At 38.3% G+C, this 25,210-nt stretch overlaps 1 protein-coding gene across 16 annotated transcripts in view; it reads left to right on the forward strand.

The window, feature by feature from the left end:
- DCX (doublecortin) overlaps positions 1-25,210 on the forward strand; it is a 231,716-nt gene that overhangs the window by 189,996 nt on the left and 16,510 nt on the right. For 8 of the 16 annotated variants that reach the window (XM_069211310.1, XM_069211359.1, XM_069211338.1 and 5 more), the window contains 2 exons: positions 9,470-9,564; positions 14,520-14,578. In XM_069211310.1, the coding sequence (XP_069067411.1) occupies positions 9,470-9,564; positions 14,520-14,537 (113 nt within the window). In that variant the 3' untranslated portion in view covers positions 14,538-14,578. The remainder of the gene's footprint in view (positions 1-9,469; positions 9,565-14,519; positions 14,579-25,210) is intronic. The other 8 variants (XM_069211282.1, XM_069211327.1, XM_069211291.1 and 5 more) reach the window with 1 other exon arrangement.

The following is a 25,210-nucleotide window of genomic DNA, read 5'->3' on the forward strand; positions in this document are numbered from 1 at the left end:
GTCTTTTGGTTACCATGACCTTTCGTTGTTACAGGTAGCTCCTAATGGATTAACCTGTCAGCAGTATTAGTTAGTCCACAGCTCACCATGTGTGGTTGTGATAAGTCGTTTGACTGAGAGTAGCATAAGGGAATTTGATGGGTGTGGCTCGTGGGAGGGAATAGGGGTGGGGCGGCCCCTGGCGGAGGGGAGAGAGACCCCCCGAAAAATAATAATAAAAAAGTACCTTTTTCCAAGCTGCACCGCTCCCATCTGCTCTACTCCGTCTTGCATTGCAGTCACAGGCTCCGAGCCTGCCCTACCTCCATTCCTACCGCTGCTTTCATGCTGCCAGGATTGGACGGCGCGCCCAGTCAGGGCGCTCTGAGGCAGAGTGGGAGCCTCTGCCTGCTCTCTCCAACCCAGCTACTCAGTGCCGGGTTGGAGAGAGCCTAGTGCGCATGAGTGTTTGGTGGGCCCAAGACGGCCGGCCAAACATACAAGTGAACTGAGGGGGAGTGCCGCTATAGTGGAGCAGCCGCCTTTGGAATTTGATGGAGAATGAAATTGCTGGTAGAAAGTTCAGTCAGTATGGATCACTTCAAATGATTTACTATAAGCCACAAAAGCTTCAGGAAGGCTTTTACAGTCACACAGCATCACATGTTTTGGGGTAAGGTGTCCCATGCTGATCAATAAAATGGAAACTTTATATAGATATTTAAATCACATAAGCCTTTCATACACCTGTGTTTGGTTTAATATGAATTTTGCCAATACATTTGAGTGAGGGAAAAACTTTATTGGTGGTGAAAATAAAAATAAAAACAAATTTGCATAGTATAATGCGCTTTTGCTAATTGGTTATGCATGCTCTAACTATACAGACATTTAAGAATGCATAAAACCCTACATATGAGTATCAAGTTATGACCCTTGCAACTTCTTAAACTGTTGGCACTTCTTCTACCACATTTAAAATAGTTTGCCAATTAAAAATGCAAATTTACTCCAAATATATGTGCACACCTGCAGAAGCAACTTTACAAGTTATTTAGAAAACTGAGCCTGGTATTATCAAATCAACTGATTTATCTAACTTCTAACCTTTGGATGAATGATACCACTGTGCCATCCAAAATTTTCAAAGATAACTGAGAGCATTTTTGCTGAACACACTCAACCTAAGATATCCTTGCTGCAGTCCTGAACAGTTTGAACACAGTGGTAAATAAATAGCATATACTGCAAATGGAGGACACATGTGGTTTTGGAGTAGCATTTATACAGAGGCACTAATATCACTTTGAGAGATTATTTCAATGTATTTATTTTTGTTCACCTTGAGGCAGCTGCTATGATATGCTGGAGTCAGTTCATGTCCATTTTCATCAATCAATGAAACGTCACAGAAATGAAAGAAAAGGCCATTTTTGCAGAAACTCTATTTCTGTGCGACCTCCAGCAATCATCTGCCTGGACAGCTTGCCCAACAATGTAACCAAATAACATTTTCAGTCAGAATCTCTAAGGCTCATATATTGCAAGTGTAATGCTTCATATAGGAAGGGATCCAGAACTTGTGTAAACAGGCTGGAGCATTTTGAAGTATGTTGACTTCCACTTAGCCCAAGAAAGCATGTGTCACTTCAAGGCACATCAACAGCAGAACTCTACCTACATTTTCCTGTCATGTTGCATTATTTGGCATTTGATTTCTCAAAAAGGTCAAGCTACATTTCCCATGTATTCTTCAAGTTTGAAGCAGATCTGTAAACAAGCCCTTTTTTGCTTTCAATAAAATACAATAGCCTAATAAAATCATGCTTAAAAGCTTAAAAGTGAAAATGTCAAAGTATTGCAAGGTTTACAAGTACACTAGGCGATATGATATCCTCATCGTGTGAATCAAGGGATTCCTTGGAATGTAGGACAGAGTGCAGTGAATCTGGAAGCGCAGGAAGTAGTCAACCAATATAAGTACATTTTAAGACTAATAGTTAGCAAAGAAGGATTTGCACGGCTCAGTTCAAAAGGATATTGAATTACAAGACTTGTCCGTGTATCTGTATAGGTGTAAATCCTGACCTCCGCTGGAGATTGTTCAAAGTCACATGCAAATGAGGGCAGTGGTCTCGACACAGCTAATGGTGTTTATTAGATTGTGTTGTCCTCATAACTAAAATATCAACACCTGATTCACACACTTGGCACAAAGAATTAATTTGAGACCTAACTGATGGAGTCAGTATAAGGGCTGATGGAGGTAATTAATATCCCTTTCACCTTCGTAATCAGCACCTCTATCTGCAGGGCCGGGTTTAGCGCTGGTGGCGCCCTGGGTGGCAGTTTTTTTTTGCCACCTCCCCGCCATGACCACCTCCTCGGATAAATTTGCTATCACCTAGCAAATGTTCTCCTCATCTCTCCATAGCCCCCTTTCACATACATTCATTTGTTTTAAAGAGCTTATAAAGGCTGGCTTTACTAATCCACTCAGCTATCCAAATAAAATATAGTTCAGTTCTTTGCAGCAGGTGTATTAACCCTCTTCGCTACTTTATGCCGAGTCAAAGCTGCTGCTAGACAAAACTCCCATCTCTCTCCCAAGCAGGAACATTAATAGGAAGAGATATCTTTACAATTTAATTGTTTCCTGAAGGCTGGATGCACAAAGACTTGTTCTGCAGGTGCTTTTAAAACGCAAGTTTCGGAAATCATTGCTAAACACAGCACCCCCTTGAGGTCAGCGCCCCATAATCAAGTTCAGCACCCGGTGCGGCCACACCGCTCGCACTGCCCTAAAGCCGGCGCTGTCTACCAGAGTGCGTGGAAGGTGGAGACATTGTAACAACAAGCATGAACACAGATTTCCTTACTTACCTAAGTGTGCAGATTATCATTATAGGGAGGCCTGGTTGCTTCCAGCACTTGCTATCTTGATCTTCCCCAGTGCAAACACAATACATTTCTTACAGTTTAGACATTGATTGCTGAAAAGGTTGGGGATTAGACTGTTGTGCTGACCTGGTTTTTAGTATTTTCATAGAAGGGTCTTTCAGGATCACCCCAGAGAGCACTGTAGTGGTGCACAGCAACACAGACAAAGCAGAACCAGGGATGGCCTATTAGAATGGAAAACTGGACTTCATGCAGTTAAATAATACAACATCAGTTAACTCAAGGACATCAGCATTTTAAAAACAACTGCTAGAAAAAAAGTTTGCAAAACAGCTGGGCACATTGCTAAAAATGGGAAATGGGAACTAGCCAAGATAAGCCAAAAAGGTAGCGGAAAACTGATGCACGAAAAACACAGAAGAAATACTTTCTGCCACTGTAAAGAAAAAAGGACTGAATGTCTTCTTTCTACTTCCACTGTGCCACAAAAAATGCACAGAAACAGAAAGACAATGTGCGTAAAAGGAAGGGGCAAAGGAGAAAGCGAGATAAAATGTAAATAGGGCACAGGACAGGCAATATTACAGAAATGAGAGGGTGTTTTAATACAGGTTGAAGAGCAGGACGGATGTCAAAGTGGTAGACACGGGGTCAGTAACAGAGGGCCAAAGGGGAAGCACAGTGTAGCGGAGAAGGATGCAGCAAAGCAATGGACATTTCTTCACTGTAGAGATTTATCAAGATACAGGGAAAAGGAGCCCACCTTGCAACGCACCTTCCTCACTGAGTACAGTCTCCAACTGACTATATCAAAGATGGATACCATGGAGAAGGAACGTGGAATGTAGGAAATTGAAAGCAAACATCTATTTCATAACATTATGATACTGAGCGATCAAACAAACTGTAAGTTAAGAACTTATGAATATCTCAAACAACATCACCTTCCCTATTAAGCAAAACTAAAAGAAAACATATTCAATACATGTAAAAATCCTTGTACTTAGATGGCATGGATGCATTACAGGAAAGACATCTTGTAGAATTATTTGGAGAGATTGGCAAATCATCTGAAACAGTCACCTTCACCAACATGTTCTAAGGCATTGCTGGTAGAAACTACTACATTGGAATCAGAATCAGAGCTCACAACAGAAGTATCAGATTCAGTGATAACAGTTGACCCGTTACACTCTGATGATCTACTCTCATCAAAGTTGTTCTTTGTTTTTTCCAACATAAACCAACTTTGAGAATCTTCTCTGTCCTTTTGTGAGAGGATGTGGCTTGCTTGCCATGAGGTAACCTTTACAAGAGCTCTTTTACTCCACCAACCTTTCCCTCTGATCAAAACCGACCCTTTGGAAACTTTTGCTATTTGGAAAGGTCCTGAAAATTTTGATTCTTTTTTTACGTACTCTGACTGGACGTTTTACCAATACCCAGTCACCAATTTCGAATAATAATTTTTTTACATTGTGCACTTTGTCATAATAAGCCTTTTGTTTGGTTTGATTTTCAGTAACTCTTTCGTTGACCATGATGTTAATTTTGCATTGACATTGTTCCTCTTTAGGAATTATATCCTTGATCCAATCTGGCCCAAAACAGACCTTGGTTTTCTTTTGCACAGTAAACAAAATGGAGAAATACCAGTTGTGGAGTGTGGTGTAAGATGATATGCTCAAACCTTTTTTTAAAGAAGTTCAGCTACTGGAACCTTATAGGCTAAAGCTGTTTGAACCAGATTTTTATTTAATGTGCGCAAGTCCACACAGAGCCTGATGTCCTTATCTTTCTTCCTCACAATCACAATTGGATTAACCCACTCAGATGAATCTGTGTGTGTGATGACACCTTCTGAAACTAGCTTGTTGAGGAGTGCTTTTAATTCCACCCTAATAGATAACGGGACAGGCCTGACCTTACGGGCCACAGGTATGGCATCTTTTTTAAGTTTAATCCTGTGCTCAAACTTATCAATGGTTCCAATTTTATTATTAAAGACTTCTGGAAACGTTTTTTTAATATCAGCTAGCAAATCATAGTCATTAATGACTGAAGCAACAATCGAATCATTCAATCTGACAGGATTTGATAATCTAGGTACGAGAATTATGCCTAGTCATGCCATCCCACAATTCGTTTTTCTATTTCAGCTACGCAAATTTTAGTGTATGTTTCTATACCTAGACACTTTAAATTAAACATAAAATACCCAACCATATTGATGTCTTGGTCACCGTATGCTTTCGGTGAAACATCTGGTGACTGTAAAACTGTGGTATTGCTCTATACCTTGTTATACAACTTATCTGAAATTATCATTATGGGAGCACTAGAATCCGCCATCATCATAGGTTTTACATCATCAATGTATACATCTCAAAGGGGTGCTACAACTGACTTTTCTTCCTTACAGTCTACCTCGAGCATTAGGACCATCCTCGAGAAATCCTGTGGTGACTCATCTATAACCGATGCAATCTCCACCAAATTCACCCGAGAACTGCCCATCATACTGTGGCAGACTCCCTGGAAGTGTCCAACTTTTTGGCATTTATTACATTTCTTCCCCATGGCAGGACAAAAGGCATAGTTACTAAAATGGATCTTTGATCTGCACCTAAAACAAAATGCATTTCCCTTTCTCTGAGTAAATTTCTTATTCTTGCCTCTGTTTGTTAATACATTAACAGTTTCTTCAATCTATACATAATTCAATGTTAGGGATTTAGGATCTGACAAAATGCATTTACTAGGTATAATTGACCGTTCTATTGCTTTGGCTATATCAAGCACTTCTTGTAATGTGGGATCTCAAAAACTCAGAAGTCGTTCTTGAATCTTTTTGGGATTACTGTACAGCCGAAAACAAACTGGTCTCTGATGTATGTGTCAAATGCGTTTCCAAAATTGAATTTTGCTTCCTGCATTCTTAGAATAGAAACAAATTCTTCTACTGATGCCTGTGGATCCTGTTTAGTTTAAAAAAAAATTAAACCTTTCTAAAAAGGCACATGGTTGTCCAATGAATGTGGTAGATAGTCTTGTTGTTGCTTCCATATATTCATTCCAGTCTTCAAAATTAGTAGGTGCTGAGGTAGTTGGGAGATTATCAAAAACTTGATGCCTTCAGTTCCTAAATGTCCATGAAGAATAGCCTATTTCCTTTTTGGGCTAGCTTTTTCAGCATGTATCGCTATTATGAACCTCTCAAATGTTTTAAGCCATTTTTCTCAAATGAGGGTTGGTTTTCCTTGAAACTGAAAAAATGGATCGACTTGAACATACTGGTGTGTATGGGACATAGACATCGTTCCGGCTGAACTTCTATGGAGACTACAAATATCTTTATAAATGATAAAATATCTACCTTCTTTTTCTTTTAATACCCTCTGGTGGCCGGTGTGGGTGCAGTTGCTGCTGTTTGTATTGCTCACAACTTGACGGTATGAGGCTGTCAGTGAACGTTTTGTTTCACATGACTCATCACATGATGCGTTGGAGAGGATGTGCGCATCCTGTTTCGGTGTTCTCATGCACTGGGGTGCATGGCTATGACAGCACTGGACGCGCGGCTATAACAGTTAAGGGCACACGGCTGTGACTTTGCTGATCCGCGCAGCTGTGATGGTGCACGTTACCTCTTTTGTTTTCTTGAAGTGTGCAGCACCGACCGTGCACATCAATGTAGTTTCTGAAAATCTATTGAAATGACAGCCTCTCTGGCACACACCCCAAGACTTGTTGGAGAAATGCATCTCACCCCTTCTTCGTTTATCCTCTGGTGCAGGTTAGGTGGATGGGTTGTAGGAGTCGTGGGTCCGTGCTCCTTCAATGTTCAGTGCTGACGATGAACTCCCATCCCATCCTCGTCGCCAAATAAATGTAGCGGAGAAGGATGCTGTAAAGCTATGAACGTTTCTTCAGTGTAGAGATTTATTAAGATACTGGGAAAAGAAGCCCACGTCGCAATGTCCGTTCTTCACAGAGTACAGTCTCCAACTGACTATATCACAGATGGATACCATAGAGAAAGAACTTGGAACGTAGGAAATTGAAAGCAAACATCTATGTCATAACATTATGATAACGAGCAAACAAACAAAGTGTAAGTTAAAAACTTATGAATACCTCAACACTACACACAGGATCAGAAATTGTATTGCAAAAAAGAATAGAATAGCCCAACATGTATAGTTTGTAGGTGAGAAGGTGAGGCAAATCAAAGGACAAAAGGGAAAGGAGTGTAGCAGAATTAGTGGGCAAGAAGGAACAGGAATTAACAGAACTAGAGAGTATGCGAAAACAAAGGCTACTAAGCTTTCCTGGGCAGACACGCTGGCTAACGCAACGATGGCCAGTGTGAACCTCCTTAGAAGATAAATAGTGCATTGGTACACTAGGGAAAGCCCTAAAAATAAAATAACTAAGAAATTAAAAGGCAGTCTGATAAGTGTGTCAAGGGCAATGAATTTGAGTAATTTACTGACATGCAGGTAAGGAATTGGGGTACAGGGCTGGTGAAAGAGATAAACATCTGCTAGAATGGATACATCTTTAGAACCGTTCTAAAAGTTTTGCTTTATTCATTCACACCAAAGACTTCGAAGTGCCTTTCTTTTTCTACTGATAAGATCTGGAAGTGCTTTAAAGAAGTCCACATATTAGTTTATTTCTCGATAGGAACCACACTGAATGGTCAAAGATACTGGTTAGTAAATAAAGTTATGTACAACAGAGAGAGAGACAATGTGATGAATTTGTTCATGATCATTAAAGGTTGGTGTGCTGTAAAATATTGTACATTGTCTTATCCAGCAATAATTGTGGTTAGAAGATGATGTTTGCCACCGGTACATTGCAAGAACAGTAAACAGACTCCCCATTCAAAAAGTATCAGGATAGCTTGGAAAATAATATATTTTTTCAGCTTCCCAATTTGTATACATCTGTGTTTGGTGTGGTATTGAAAGAAAGATCTCCATTATGACAAAGAATCATCTCAGCTTCTCTACAATTAATTTGATTTAATGTGACAGACAAACACAATCTGTTATAAAGAACACAAATTATAATTTTATAACTATTTTGGTGTATAAATGGAATTATAGGTGACTTTATACTTCCCTGTTCATTTTATCAATGAATGCCCTAAATGAGTGCAAGGGGTGAACTTCGATCCCCTTACAAATATTAGTTTTGTGTAGGCATCGGAATTGTGAGAAATAATGTTTGCACACTTGCTGTATTCATTCAGACAGATCTTGTAAAGTCAAATCAGTCTAAACTTACCATGGAAAAAAGCTCAGAAAAAATAATGAGCTGTGTTAAATATTGATTCCTCATTTCCATTGGATAACTATGGAGTAGAAGCTATTTAGACTGGATTCCATTTTATTATGTAGGATCAATTAATTTCCCCGCTAGTCATCTTGGACAATTAATAATGGATCTTAAAAATTCCTTTTCTGTAAAAAAACTAAATTAAAAATGTCCTTTTAATGCAAAATTTTTGTTATTTTTACCAACCGCAGTATTGCCTCAACTACTTTTAAGTTTCTTCATTATATTTTAACGGGGGAGCTTCATCTGTATACCCCTAATTATTTGTATTCACTCTTTGGCTCCAGGCCCCTTGGCTTCATTATTTATTATTTTTTACCCTAATCCCTTATACTTACCTATTTTCCCCATTGTGTTTGTGCTCACAGTGATTTTTCGGGTCCAATGTTTTTATCTGATATTTTTAGGGCAATATTATCATGCCATGATTTACCCCATCCAGTAACACCTTATTTTGTGGTAATGGTATTTACTGGGTCTCTTAAATAACTTATCCTCTAACCCCCACCCAGGTTCTGGCACTTAAGAGGGTTAGTGAATTGCCAACGAGTACTCACATGGTACTAGTAGCCTCTAGTAGCAGTAGAATCTGGGTTCGGTAACAATAGTTAGGTGTAAGATCTACTCTGCATTCTCAAGTTTTACAATCTTTGCCTGGCTTGGCCCTTCCCTCTTCTGGATTCTGAGTTGCAAAAGTGTAAACTATATGTACTCAAGTATTTTTTTGCCTCATTTTACGTACTATTCCATGTGCCTCATGCATGATGCTGTGATCAAATTGCTGTTCTTTGTCATCTGTCAGCCAGTCACCCTATACACTTGCTTGCTTGCCACGCCTATGGTCTTGCAAGATAATGTTACTTGAATAATAACCATTTCCTTTGACAGTTTCAGGGCCCGATTCACGAAGGTACTTACGTGTAATAAAGTTACGAGCGCCTAGTCTGTGCACTCATGGTGGGGTCTCTGCACTCGGGCAGAATCTCCACACTCTGGGCAGAATCTCCCCACTGGAGTTCTCAATGTGGAGATTCTACCCTGTCTGCGAAGATTCCACCTGAGTGAGGAGATTCCACAATCCTAATTTTACTAAATTTAAAGTACATTTGTGAATCAGGCCCTTAACGTTTAAAAAAAAACATTTTTATGATGAAAGTTTAAGTAACCAATAACATCTTTTTCAATGCAGATCAGTTACCTCTTAATTTACTTTTCTGACTTTGGTCTTGTTTCGTGGCAGCAAATGGGACATCCAGCAGCCAACTTTCCACACCCAAATCCAAGCAGTCTCCAATCTCCACACCCACCAGCCCAGGAAGTCTCCGTAAGCACAAGGTATTACATTTCTTATGCCCAGATTTCTTAGAAGTATAAAATCCAGTAATCTGTCATCCAGCTATAGAAGAATTTCCACTCATGTAATTGTTCCATGCAGCTCACTGTTTCTCCTATCCTAACATAGAATTACTGTATACACAGTGGTGCTGTACATGTACTTAGCAATGTACTTTCTCTGCCATGCATTAGCACAAAAAACATCAATTTAACAAGATCCAAATTCTGTAGGTGATTTTCTGTCATCTGCATAGACATAGTTGTGTACTATTGAGCATGTTAGCAATGGTTTAATGTGTTTTATTTCAGGACAGTTATCCTCTTTGGAACTGAAATAAGCTCAGATTAATTTATCTCTGATTTCTATTTTTCAATATTATAATAATAATCCTGTAGTTATATCGAAATATGAGGTAACACAGAGAATTTGATTTTGCCTTTTCAGTTTTTTTCTAATTCTTTCCCTTAAACTGAACTGATTGCCACTTTACCAGTTACTTGAACCTTTATTTATGTTCTTGTTATTCATTTATTGGGAGAGCCATACACATCTTTCCTTCCCAGCAATTCTTTTCTCTTAACGTGCCCATTGACCTTAACCTTTAAAAAGTACATATTCCCCTCCTGATTTTTTTATTTCTTTTGTTTTTTTCCCATTTTGTTACCTCGAGGTGTTGATATCCTGAGAGAATTGAACAAAATTCCATTTGCAATCTTTGTGTAGTGCTGAATATTGTTGCTTTGAAGCACTGTATGATTTTTAAGTACCGCTAAAGAGACCATTTCTGATTTGGAAAGCTAGAGTAGAAGCTCAGAAATAGGTTATCGATTTGACACCGGAACCAAAAGCATTGCCTCAAGCTAGCAGACCTAAAATAGTCCATAGTTGAATACCCAAAAAGAAGAGGCTCTTTGTTGAAATCCACTAGAGAGAAAGGATATCAATCAGAAGTTTATTGGTTCAGAAATAGGCTAAACTGCAAAACATACAAAGACAAACACTATGATAGTGCAAAAGGAAGTGCCCTTATCTACAGACTCACAGACACAACTTTGGGACAAGTTGGCTCTTAGATGCCAACATTATAAAACACAGATGTAAAAATTATGATTTGCAGGTTTTAAATAAACGTAAGATATTATAAGAGCTGTTATTCAGCCCACTGCAAACTGTTTGGTAGTCTGTTTTCATAATTGTGTTTTCATATTAGCATGTGGACCACACATTGATAAACCAAATAAAGGCCTACCAAACATTGTTTTCAAATACTGATTGATTTAATTGAAATTGTATTGGTTATGTTGGTTATTTTTAAAACCTAATTTCCTTTCAAAAACTCATTTTCTGCAGGCTTGTGAATTAGAAAGTATGATGGAAGTATTCCCATTCGACAAAATGGTTTATATGTATGCATTTGCACTCTACTGTGTTTGTCTTGTCACCTAATTAGAGAATAGAGTGCTGACGCTGACAACGCAGACTTCTAGGATTATCTTTGATATCTCCTGTTAGTACCAGAGGTTATAGTCAGGGCTCTCCCTAATACAAAAGGAGGGGCATGGGAGCTTAAGTTGTGACCTAATTTTCCCAAGTAGTCTGTGCAGGCTTCTGGAATAGATTTTAATGTTGTAAGGGTTAGCAAAATTATCCTCCCGGAGTACTTCCCAGTCATTGGAGAAATGTAGCTTTTCCAGTACTTTACCTTGTCTTAAAGATGGTTCAGCCATGGAGATATGTAATAGCTGTGCTCCCCTGACAAGACTTGCTAGCGAAGTTTCTGAGGCAGTGGCCCTTTCCCTTAGCTTTATCTTTAATGCTCTCTTGTGCAGGGTGCCTTCAAGCTGGGGCATGTAGTAGGAGCCATCTCAGTAATCACCTATTAAAATGAAACAGTCTGCCTTTATGGGTGTTTTAAAAATAGTACTTAGAGGCACATACATACATCAGTGGAATTCCAAAGGTCAGGAAATTATTTCTCGCTTTTAATCAGATTTAAATATAATCCATGGATTATTCATGGAAACCAAAGACCAGTTTAGCTTTCTAGATAGTGTAACATCACAAATTAACTTAGAGTACTAGATTTTCCAGTACAAAGGAAACATACTTGTGTAAATGACTCTAAAACCTACATTCTGAAAATCCCTGTGGTGAAAACACTGCATTTGTGGAATGTCTTTCCGCACTCCTAGAAATGGACTGACCCCTGCACTATAAGGAGTACATTTGCATGTTTCCAGGGTGGAACATTATCTGTAACATATTTGTGAATACCTAAAAACCTGTGTGATTGTGGGCTTTCACTATATTTGACACTTTCTTTTCTGCAGAAATGGTGGATGTTTCATTGTGGCCACTGCAATTTACGATTGATAAAACTCCATAAATACTTAATTTCTTAATCAGGATGTGGAATTTTCAAACATAATTTTTATTTTTTGTCCTCTTAAGTATATACCAATGTTTTGTGAATATGGACTTAGGTATAGTAGGTATACAAATGGGTAGAAGTGATGTACACCGATGTGGTAGATTGTGGATGATATGGTGGCAATGGTATAAGGGAAGTGGCAGTGGAACAGGAAGGCTTTTGTTTTGAATTGCTTCCTAGACATTTGAAGGAAAAACACTTCTCTTTGGAATAGAACCAAATAATTGTTTGGGTACCACAATAAGTTTTCCACCCACCAAGTATTCTGCATGTATTTTGTTTAGTATCTCACATAGTGAAACTGCATGCTTACAGATAACTACAAACATTGAACATTCTAAAAAGCAGACTCTGGTCGTCAGGAATAAGTGAGCTTAGTTGGTTTTGCAAGGATACCCTCTCATGGTGTTGGAATCAAGATAAAAACAATAAGGTTGAAAAAATATCATATTCACAAACCCACGGGCGCAACTCTCCAAATCCACCTCTCCTTTTTTTCTTGGGGAAATTCTCTCAACCGGAGGCTATCCACAAAGGTAACTTAAACTTGTGAGAAAATTACTAAATAAGTTACTCTTACCATTTTTAGTAACTTTACTACTTTTTAGCTATTCACAAATTCTGAGTACAGAACTAATTAGAAATAATTTAATTATATTGAATAAAAAAAATGTTTCATTATGTTTTTAATTATAAAAGCTATTAAAATGTTTGATAACTAAATAGTAAATATGCATTATTTTTAGATGTTTTTATCACTAAATTATTTATATTTTAATAATTTTAAATAATTTAATTTAATATTATTTTACTAGCGGGTTTTATTGTAAGTCCCTACCTCTATCATTTTCTGTGTTACTGTGTTCCAGTATCAGTGGTGGACCGTGCTTGATGCTGGGCTTACTGCTGCTCCTTTTGGCAGTAGTATCTTCATATTTGTAAATTACAGGGAGTGGACACATTTAAGTCTACACTTTTGAGTAAATTTACACTTGGATTTAGCAAATAGTCCAAATTAGAAAATGTACTCAATAGTATATGAATATGTTCATTAGTAGTAAATCTACGTATGTAGATTTACCTTTGCTAGTAGGGCTCATACGGTTTAGAACAGAGAACTTAAACCTTTTAAACAGTAATGATCGTTTCTCATAAAGTAAGCACTGGGAGTGCTAATTTTAGACTGGTCTTGACAACAGCTTTAGGCTGTATGGTGTTTTAAATTGTTGAGAAGGTGGAGAATCAGTATTGTACTGCAAAGACAATCGTAAATTCCTGTTTTTCCCTGAATCTTTAATGGAATGTCCTGCTTTTGGTAGACAATGTATAATCTTTAAAGTGAACAACAGAACAGAAGACAATGGCATAGCAGGATGCAAAATAAAACAAAAACAATAGCAGGACACAATGCAACAAAACATTAAAAAAGGAATGTAGAGGCACGTCAACTGCAGTGCAACACAACACTGCAGTAGTATAGCACAAAAACACAGCAACACAAAAAACACATCAGCACCACTACAATATGCAACACAACCATTATGCACATTCTTACCGCACACCTCAACAAATCTGCCTTCTTAAGGTGGTGTTCATAGGTGTCTGCAATAAGCACTGTATTGCCACCAAAGACATGTAACAGTGCCATTCAAATTATTTGTGCTCTGGACTTGTGTATCTGAATTCCAAGCACTTTGGCCTAGTTTACAAGAGTGAGTTCTCTTCATAGTCCTCTCACTCCTCTGGTGAATAAGTAATTGACAGTTGCAGCAGAGGGCATGCTCAGTCATTGTTTGCTACAGTTGCCATTCAGTAAATCCAGTTACTGGGTAAGGGAGGAAGATTGCTCAGGAGCATGTGGGTGATTGCTGTCACTGAATAATAAAGACTGCAGCTGCTGCCATGCTCACTGGCATCTGTGAGTCCTGATGCAGCTGTCATTTAGCGATAGTAGCTGTCACAGGGATGTAAGGGCGTGGGCCACCATCATAGGAGTCCTTCCAATACTGATTTTAGGAGGTTGCAAAAGAATAACATGTTCAGGATCAGTGTCTGTCCTGCTAATAAAGGGTGGTATGGTAACTTAAAGTGTTATGTAATTCACTAAACTGGGCAGGGCATGTCCTTGGATATTGATACAATTTTGCTATGTTGATGCTTTTGGGTCCACAAAGCATGTCAGGGACAGAAAGAGTCACCCTTCAATAATTCCTCATGTGATTACATATGTAGCATGAGAAATTACCATACTGGCTCATGATTTCCATGACAGACACTGCTAATGTTAAGTTCTTAAATGGATTTGTAAACCAATCTTACCATCTTTAAAAAACAATATTTTTAGGCAAAATAAACATGTTATCTTCAAATTCACCAGAGGGTTCCGGTGATAAGAGACACAAATCATTCTCATAATTGACAGTTGGTTTAAGCTGTTTTGATGAGCATATGCCAATCAAAATGTATTTATTTATTCCTATAATTACAGAACGTATAACAGACCACAAACTCAATTTCCTTTAGGTGCAATCCCAAGAATAGAGAAGAGAGTCCAAGCATCAAAGAGCATTGAAGAATTAAAGGTAAAGAGTAGTGATCTGATGCTTATTCTGATGGACAGCAAAGTAGGGCAGGTCGCAATATGTAGAGGGAGGTGGCTGAACACTTTAGAGGCCATTACGGAGGCAGCCAAATGACAGCCCTAAACTCTACAGACCTAGGGATGTGAATAGGGAGCAAGTGTGGACCAGTGGCTACCACGTTCATGGCTTGAATGTATGATTAGAGTTTGCTTTGTGGTAGGCAAGGTCCAGAAAGGGTATGTTCACAGTTAAATTCAGCATTTCACAACTTCTAATATAAAGAAGGAGATTTTGAAGGTTTTCTAAAACAGAAGAGGTAGGGCCTCCCTTTGATTAATTAGTTTGCATCATATTTTGTTGTTTTGTGTTATTGATCCATCTTCTATTGGTGTCAATCAACGTAGATGGATTTGACATAGCCAAACTACAATAAGACGCAGGTTGGCGGAGCGGGGGTATAAGAATGATTGTGCACGTGCACTATAGCCAGAGTAAAAGTCCTAATTTAGACGAAGCATTAACCTCAGCGTTTGTAATCCAGCCCCCATCCAGGAAGAGGAACATACAGCTATCACCTCTTATTCTACCGTCTTTGTCCCTTTTTGCTTTAAAAAAAAAAACTAAAGCGCCATCTCTTTGGTCTTGCATATCTTCATTAATGTTGATTTTTGTTTTGGAATTGTCCATGTTTATTCTGCTGTCCATTTTTTCAACGTTTATGTTTGGTACAAGTGTATGAGTTTTTGTTGTGAGCCCTTTGGATATTTTTGGATAAAAGCAGTGTAAAAATGTGATTACATCACTAGATAAATAAATATCTTACATGGCAAAGAAGGTACAATATCCAGTATTTAAAAAATATACAAATAACTGTTTTCTCATCCAGTAAATAAACAGGCCCCATAAAGTTATATGAATTTCTTTCATTATTGTGCTTTTAGCACAGTAGGATCTGATGACCATTCATACAAATGTTCTAAATGGAAGATCCCAGAATGTAAAATGTCATCTCCAAAGCAGGCCTGTGAAGGCAACTGACCAAAAGTAAACTGCCTTTAATCCTGCAGTTTTCTTCTAACCAACACAAATTGTAAACTAAGACATATTTTGGATAGATTGGAAATATTTATGTCTGGTGATTTATATGTGTTACAGGTTATCCACTAGTAGAATTTCTACATATACTCCCATCAAAGGTCATGAAATGTTCTCAGGAGGAATCTATACTACTTGCTAACCTGTTTACCCATAAAAAAAGGGATATATTTTAATTAGGTGTCAACGTGTATCATAGATTATTTAATAGACAACTTTGTTTGCTGCATTGCAAAATGTTTGGATTCAAATCTGAAAAATGTTCGGCTGTTTGGATTATAATGTACATATATTTTACGTCTGTTTACAAAACCCAAATGCACTCCTAAGCGTCATTAGTGAACATATCTTTCTGTATACAACATCAGCATCTTCAAAAATCAAGGTCTCAGATTTGTCATAGCCCCCCTCTTCAGAATAAAGCCCCTTTCAGTGTTATCAACCTGAAGCTGGCCAACTCTGTTGATTGAAAGCAATATGTGTCTTTTTCCAGTGATAAATTCCTTTGTATAGGTCTTTCTTAATACCTCTCTTGTTGCTGGTTTTTATTATTCCCAGTTAAGTTAATGCAGACACTATGTCAACCTAGTCAGATACACCCTCATGCATGATTACACAGATTTATGGAAACCCTATCCCTACCCTGACACTGACAAAATTCCCAGTTCATCTGGGAAGAAAAGAAGACATCTCTTACTGTGTCTCCTCTGAACCTTCATTTGTTACATTGGGATCCAGCAACCCACTAGCATCTCTAAGAGACTGAACCAAGCATCAATATATTGTTGCATAGGCCAAATTTATTCTGCCCTGAATTGAATTAATCATTTATAAAGCATCCTGGAGCTATTGCGGGACAAGGATGAAACCCACCTGCTTGAAGTAAGAGAATCCGATCAGAAGAAAGAACTGATACTTCAAAAAATGAGGAAATAGCAAAGTCTTTCAGGGATACCAAAAATCCAAGTCTTTAGCTGCTTTCTGAAAGCAGGTTCCGAATCAATGAACCTTAGGTGGCTAGGAAGGGAGGTCCGGGCCCTGGTGCCTAAAACAGTGAAGGATTTGCCCCCTCTAGTTTTCAATCTGAAAGAAGGAGGTTTGAGCACATTAGGCTTGTGAGGATCTCAGGGCTTTACTCGTAACATAGTGAGTGAATCTTGCTATAAGGAATTTCAGCCCGGTCGCTTTTTGGGCTCTGAAAGTCATCAGAAGAACTTTAAAGAGCATCCTCTTGTGAACCAGCAGCAACAGCATGAGCTTTCAAAGCTGCTGAGGCAGATGATCTTCTTGGCAGTTTAAGAACTGCTCTGGCAGCTGCGCGTTGGACAATTTGAAGTTTTTGCACAGTCTGTTTAGAAGAACCAGCATACAGACTACTACAGTAGTCCAGCCTGGAAGTGATAAGCAAACAGGCTACCACTTTTCTAGCTGACAGAGACCCAACATGTCCTCAAGGATTTAATTTGATTAAAACATGTGCCTGCTACCAAAAGCGCCTGAGGATGAAACAATAGGGAGTAAAATTTTAATCCAAGGTACCTGACAACTTCCACTGTAGCTGGAGGGGACGGGGGGCTAAATCTGGCCACTATTCGGAGGAAGTGAAATTGTTAGACTTACCCAACAGCATGATCTCGTTTTTTTTAGTATTACATTTCAGATGGTTGTCTTGCATTCACTGAATAATTGCAGTTAAACAATTTTTAAAGTTAATCTCTGGTCCAAGTGATGCTTTATCCAGTGATAGTATCAACTGGGTGTAATCTGCATACGAAATGGTATCTATTCCAAAGGATGTTATCAAGAAAATTAAAGGAGCCATGTAAATGTTAAATATAGCAGGGCTCAATGAAGAGCCCTGCGTGACACAAGAGGTAACAGTGATTTCTTCAGAAGAGTAAGGGCCCAACTTAACCACCTGTCTGCGATCAATGAGAAAAGATTTTATCCAGGAAAGGGCCGAACCAGCAATTCCACCTTCTCTCATCTGCTGGAGCAGGATATCATGGGAAATGGCGTTGAATACTGTGGATAAGTCTAATAAAATCAGCACTGCATTCTTTTCTGCATCCAACTTCAACTTTAGAGTGTTTGTGACTTCCTATAGAGCAGATTCGGTGGAATGCTTAGGACAAAAACCTGACTGCCCTGGGTGAAGTACATTGGTGAGTTCCAAAAAAGCTATTAATTGAGTGTTAACCAATTTTTCAATTATTTTACTCATTGCAGCCAGCAATGAAATTGGGCGTGAGTTGGACAGTGTTGTATAATCTAAAAGGGGCTTTTTCTTCAAAGGTTTGACCGCTGCCAACATCCATTCTGCCGGTTCTTCCGTTGTAGCAAAGGAATTGTTCAATCTGATTAATCATGTGGTAGACTACTTCAGCAACTTTATGAAGGACCTCGGGGGGGAGCAAGGGTCATTTGGTGATCCTTGTTTACAAGTCAAGATGACCTGGCAGGACTGTGCAAGAGAAATTGTTTGAAAGACTAGCAAAGTTCTATTCCCTGCTTTCAGGGGCTCCTCCATCACAGTGTAGGTTATTGAAAGATCGGGGTGATAAAATCCCTTTGAATGGATTGTATCGTCACCTTAACATAGGACAAGATCTAGTTGCATAATGCTTGGGGGGGCACAATCTCTTTTTCCAATGCCCTGGGTTTAAGGAAGGAGTTTGAAATCTTAAAGATAAACTTTTGGTCAAATTGTGCTTCCTCAGTTTGAGTAAAGAAATAAACGTTTTTTGCAGTCTTAACCTGCTTGTGATAAGCTTTTAGTGCACATCTTCTGAATCATAGGCCTTACGCCATTTCCTTTCTATTTGCTTACAAAGCAAATGTTGATCTCTTAGGGCCTGATTGAACCAATATAGTGGCTGATTGAGATATCCACTTATTAAGGGATTCCGCATTATCCACAATTAGTCCTTGTACAGTGGGAATAGAATTAGATAAGGATTTAGAAAATCTGGGATCAGTTAGCAGCTTACCTCACATGCAAGTGGCAGAAGGGCCTGAAATGGGAGCCGAAAGAGGAAGAGTACATTGCTCCAGATTGACTTTGAAAGGGATGAGCATAGGGTCTAACCAACTGTGCCGGGTACGAACATCCACTGGTAAATTAGGATTATCAGAGCAGATGCAATTGAGACTGTGACCTCCTTCATGTGTAAGTCCTTTAATCAATTTAAGCAATCTTAAGGTGCTTAAACTATCAGAAAAATGAATTACTTCATTGGAGCATTCCAAATAAAATTGAAGTCTCCCATGATGGTGAAGTTAGTGTACCAGAGCACCAGAGGAGCTAGGGGTTCACCCAAAGAGGCCAAAAAAGTAAATCCTGAGCCAGGTGGATGGTAAATTAAACCACCAGCAAAGGACTGAGAGGGACTGAGCCTAAAACAGGACCCTACGCTTTCAGCCCCTACTAGGGATCTGAAGTTGAAAGTTTCACACTGAAGGGGCTCTCTGAAAATAATGGCAAGACCACCTCCCTGAAGATCAGGTCTATCCTGCCTGGAGATGCTATAACCAGTGGGAAGGGCAAGGGCAATATCAGGATTGAAGCCAAAGTTCGGCAATAAACAAAAAGTCTACCTGAATATAGCAAAGGTCACACACTTTTGGGAATATTTGCTAGACTACTCAATAGCATGCTTGTTTTATGAACCGGTTGCACCGCTAGTGGTGGTGGGTCAAGTGCCCCAAAGCATGCTTTACATTTAATACAAGAGACAGGGCCCTTGATATGAAATAATGAGATGATAGTATCACAATGCGAGATAGACTCAGTGCAAGCTTTAAAAATCACTGACATAGATATACCTGATGAAAAATAAGCAGTGTGGCTGGTGCTGGTCGCTATCCGGTCACAAATGGGCACAGATGGGCTTCCCTTTGACGCACCAGTTGCACGCCTGCTACACATGTCCGCTGCAAGTCCATGTCATTGGCCAATTTTAATAGGGAGTTCCAGGAAAAAGACTAGAATGCACATAACCAAAATGGCGACTCTAGAGATGCTTCCCAAGAACCAGGAAGTAGGAATAATTGAAAAGTGCAAATAAAAAAGGGCTACAATACCATCACTAACAAAATATCTTTTAGATAAAAAATGCCCTCACATTCAGATACTTCTACAAATGTTTTAAAAATCGAAACCCAGATGATGACCATTACATGAGTAGAAGTCGAAACACTGTTGACCTAGATTAGGAAATTATTGTCTACTACATCTATGACAGAAGAGGTTTCCTCAACAATCTGTAAACAAACATGTATATAGTGGTGCTAGATTTTTTGATGCACAATTGACAGTAACACTAATTTCTTTTATTTAACACTCTCAGTATACCCTTGCTATATTTAGTATTTGTTGTTCAATTTTTTTGCTGGATCTCTTTCTGCATATTTTATTGACTGGTGAACAATGACAATACAAAATGATTGTGTCCGTTTACTGTAGTTTTCTTTCTAATAATTCATTTAATGTTTAACGTAGAAGACCAAATTTGTCCTTATTTACAGTCTTCTAAAAATCATCAAACTCTTTGAAACATTGTTGATATAAGCTTATACAGCCCCAGTTTCAGAGAGGTCTAGCGGACAGCATCTGTGGTTTGTTACCTGTACGATTGTCCACCATCTGCAGAATCCTAGGCTTCATTTATAAATCACATGTAAAGTGTGGTAGGCCTCTGGTGAAAATCTAGTTTCTTGAAGCTGAGAGTCAGGTGGAAAGGATTGTTTCAAAGCTTGCATTAAAACATTTGCTTTTACAGTTGCCTCAGCAGAATTTCAACTCTGACTATCTCTCCTTTACAAAGATGTTTGCGTTCTGCTTTTGCTGAGGTTCTTTCACTGATGTTGACATCTTTAATAAGGGGAATATTTTTTGCCAGGCTTCACATTTTTACTTTTAGTCAAATTTCAATTGTAAAGTGAAAAAGATATTCCAGGGAATGGAACTGAACTATTTATATGTTATCCGAAACGGAATCTGCTAAACAATTTTCTTCGTAGTCTGTATGTATTGTTTTCACTAGATTAGCTTTGTCATTTTGGCATCTTGATGTTCCTGTCATTATTGACAGGAACAATAAAGATATCATTATTAGGGAATCTGTGGTTTTCGGGTTTGGTTTGTTCTACAATTAGGCCTTCTTTCCAAGACACATTTTTGTGGACACCCCCTTTATTTTTTGGGATCAAGACGCAGGCACACATTTTCCTTCCCTGGTATGAAAGAGGTTAGTTGTCCATCTTCCCTCTGAAATGCGAAACAGGAGTTTAAAAAATGGATGTGTATTCCCTTTCATATTTAAAAGCTATGTGACATAACAATTTAAAAGACTACATCCTACATAGCAGTTTAATCCTCTGGAGACAAGCTTTGTAAAAAGGAAATTTTGTTAGAACACTGTACATTTGAAAAATAAGCATGATCTAAAACACACCTTTTTACTTTCTCAATTATTTTTGCATCCCAGTTTTTGCATTTACATATGTATATGCCTATGACCCTTTCACCTGGGACCAATACCTTCAGTATCAACAAATTTACAAATTTACATTCAACATTCCCACTCAGTTTAAGTCTGGACAGTGGTTACAGCAGTTTAATTGGTTGATCAACTCCCACTTCCAGTCTTTAACCTGATTTCACTGAAAATGTTATAAGTAAATGTACATCATCCTCCAATCTCATATTCCTTTTTTGGTGATCTTAAATTCACAATGTGTGTTTTCTACCATTTTCCTGCCGTTTTAGTATTCTAGTAGGGAAAGGCAAAAACTAAATGTAATCATTTCTCAAGATTTTCTACATATTTGAGGGTAGTTGTTTCAATGATCAGGGTTTGGTCAATGATTTCATATAACAACTGTTTTGGAAGGACAACTTTCTGTCCCATTATAAGCTTGAATGGTGACTATCTAAGAAGTTTTGATCTAATGGCCATTAGAAAAAAAGGTATCCCCAAGTTGTAACCTGTCCCTCCCTCTTGAACAAAAGTTTTTAACATGGTGACAATCATTTTTTATAGCAGTCTATATTCCAACTTGAGACGGGTCAATAATCTATATGAATTTTTGGTCTAATGCTGCATATTTTCATAATGATCACCAAAGTATTGTTACTTAGTTTGCTTAGTTTAGTGTAAGAAGTTATTCAATCCACAGACAGAAGGAAGCACATTACCAAAACAAAGAGTGATCCTTGATCAATCTCCACACTATGGAATTTTTATATGGTACAGGAAGACATTCAGTCCACTTAGTAAATAAATACATGACCATCAACATATATTTATAACCTCTTGTGGATTGGTTTACAAAGCCATTGAAATAAATTGAATGTTGGTATCATAATTCCCCTGCTTTGCAGTGTTGCATAATGATTAGGTGAGTCTGACTGAAATTAGGCAGGTGGATGATATCCTCTACAAAATACGTTCACATGTGGCCAACATTGTACTTCTCTCAGGATTTCATAGTTTTACTGGATACCAACTTCAGCAGAATAAGGTGTCTCATAAGTCAGGAGTAATCTAATATATGATTTTGGAGCAATATATTGAATCTGTCCGGAGTTGGATTTTTTCAACAACAGACCATTATACAAACAGAAAGCTGTTTAAAAAAAAAATTCAGTATCACACTAGGCTCTTATTTTCCCACACCCTTCTGATCGGTAAGGAGATTCTTGTTGGGATCCTTAATTAAGCAATAGAAAATTGGCTACGATGGGGTACTGCTTTTGTACCACAATAATTTCTGTTCTTTTTAGCAACAGAACCCCAATAATTAATCATTGGTTTTATCTCCATCTATGCCTGCAGTTTCTTGGTGACTGCCACGTCATACTCAGAAGTTCACCTTCTTCAACATCACCCCTGGCTGTGCCCCATAGTTTGTTGTTTCATAAGCTTTATTAGTTCCAACTTTCTATTTTCCATGTACCTTGGTATAATCCTTAGTTTCTTTCTAATGTATACCTGTACTGCTAATAACGACCAAATTGTCAATTATTCTAATACATTTCTAATGTTTGACTAAATTGTATTATATGCTTCCATGTCATTTTAGTTTCAGCCAGGCAGGTATTCTGAGAGAAATTATTTTACGTGTTCTGATTAAGTGATGATAACAAAATATTAGATATTATGTTAGTTAGAAGTGGCTAGAGCTACTTAAACCATCAATAATTCTACAAATTGGTTGGTTTGGGGCCCAAAAAGATATCTTAGCAGATGACTTACATATTGTTTTCACTGATTGCTGGTTGTAATTGATAACATTCTTTACAAGTCCAACCTCTTCATTATGTATTTCTTGAATTGTTTAAATGTAAAGCACCCTCATACAGGTTAGGTCCTGGTGTATTATATAAACCCATGTGTTGGTGTTTTAGAATAGAGGATAATATTTTATGAAGGAACACAATAAATTCACCACCACTGTTATGTATCTAAAAACATCTATTGTCAGCAAAACTGTTGATTTATAAGTATAAAGTCTAAGTTATATAGATGCTTCATGTTAACCATAATTTGCCATTAATCACTGCGGTCATACATTTCGTATCACCCTTCAATTGGGTGAGACTTTCAATATATGAGGTAGCCAATGAAGCACATACACTCTTGTTAAACTCTTACAGATCTGCACGTCTGCATAGATGCCCAGGGCCTCAATCGACTTCAGTAACCATTGAAACAAATTTTACATGTACCATGAATTGGTCTAATTATACCCCGAGGTTTTTAGTAATTTTCGAGAGTGATTCTTGGGAGATCATGAAAACTGCTTCCCTATTTGTGTCTGTTGGAATGGCTCATGATCTTGAGTAAACCAAAAATCAAACTAATCTTGAGACAAAATGTCTTCAAAATGTAAAAAACACTTACTTAAGCACCCTTTAATTTTCCTCACTTTATCAATTGGAGACCTTATCTTACTGTTGCTCATTCATTTCATGAAAACTCAGGAATATTTCTGAGGAGATAGCTCAAAAGTTTCTTCTGCTGCAGTATGTTTAGTTTAATAGTTTTGGTATTGAGCATAGCTACCCTCCTGGATCTCCCAGCACTTAATGCAACAACCACTAAGGTTATAGGTGATCTTGTGTTATTAACTTGTAACTAGAAAAGATAGGTTTGTAATCGTTTTCTGAAATATCCTTCAGATTCTTGACTTCTAAGAGAAAGAGGAAGACTGTTACACAGTTTGGGTGCCAGGTAAGTAAAGGAGCAGCTGCCATATCTTGCTTTTCTGACCCTGGGTACCGACAGGAGTTTTAAACTGCCAGGACAGAGATTTCTCCTGGGAACATATGGAGTAAGCAGGTTTCAAATGATGGGTGGGCCTTTTCCATAGAAGGCCCTGTGAGCAGTATATAGACCCTTAAAATTGATTATTTTTTGCATCTGCATCTTATGGAGTGCTGCAAGGCCAGTCTGGCAAATTCATGTTCAGGTATTTTGAGCAGAACTCTGGCTGCAGCATTGTGTAGCACTTGCAGTCTTCTTATCACATATTCTGGACTCCCTAAAAAAGGAAGTTTCTGTAATCTAATCTTGAATTCTCCTAGCAGATTGAGGTGGTAATCAGAGGGGTCTTCTTAAGGATCTAAGCGTTCTAAAGCTTGAGCCGGCTAATTTTCTGGCCTGTGTTTCCATCGAGAGATTTTCATCAATCCAAAAATCAAGGTTTTTAATTGCATTGCCTGGCTTGGGTAGTTATCCTAATTGTTCTGCCCAGGATAGCTCCAGCCACCTATACCTGTTATTACCTACCACAAGCACTTCAGCTTTGTCACCATTATGTTTTAGACTGCTGGCAGACATCTTGTCTGTTACCTCATGAAGACATGTTTTAAGGGTGGTGGAGGATTGGCTAACTTCAGGTGTAAAGGCCATGATACTCTGCGTGTCATCTGCTTATGACACTATGGTGAAGCCATGTGAACATATGATTTCTGCCAGTGGTAACACATATAGGTTAAAAAGTGTGGGACTAAGAGAGGATCCTTGTGGACCCCTCACTTGTGGATTTAAATTATGAATATAGAGCACCTTCACACACCTGAAAGCTTCTATCAGTCAGGAATACTATCAGCCATTTAATGGCATCTCCTGTAACTCCAACTTCCTCCATCCTGTGGATGAGTGTGGGATGAGATACAGTGTGGAATGCTGTACTCAGGGCCAGCATAATCATGGCTGCTGAGCCACCCTGATCTAACATTGCCCTAAATTCCTCAGTAGCTATTCGCAGCACTGTTTCTGTGCTGCTGCCTGTTCTAAAACCAGTCTGCATGGGGTGAAGAATCTCCCAGGACTCTAGAAAGGTAGATACGTGCTTATTGACATGGTTTGATAATATTTTACTAGCTATTGGAAGCAGAGAGATAGGGCTATAGCTTTCTGCTAAAAAAGGATTTGTGTTGATTTTTTTTTAGATGCAGTCTTACCATTGCATGTTTCCATTTTTATGGGATCCATCCTATTTCAAAGGAATAATTAAGTATGTCCTGAG

The sequence above is a fragment of the Pleurodeles waltl genome, chromosome 2_1 (assembly GCF_031143425.1).
Source record: "Pleurodeles waltl isolate 20211129_DDA chromosome 2_1, aPleWal1.hap1.20221129, whole genome shotgun sequence".
NCBI lineage: Eukaryota > Metazoa > Chordata > Amphibia > Caudata > Salamandridae > Pleurodeles > Pleurodeles waltl.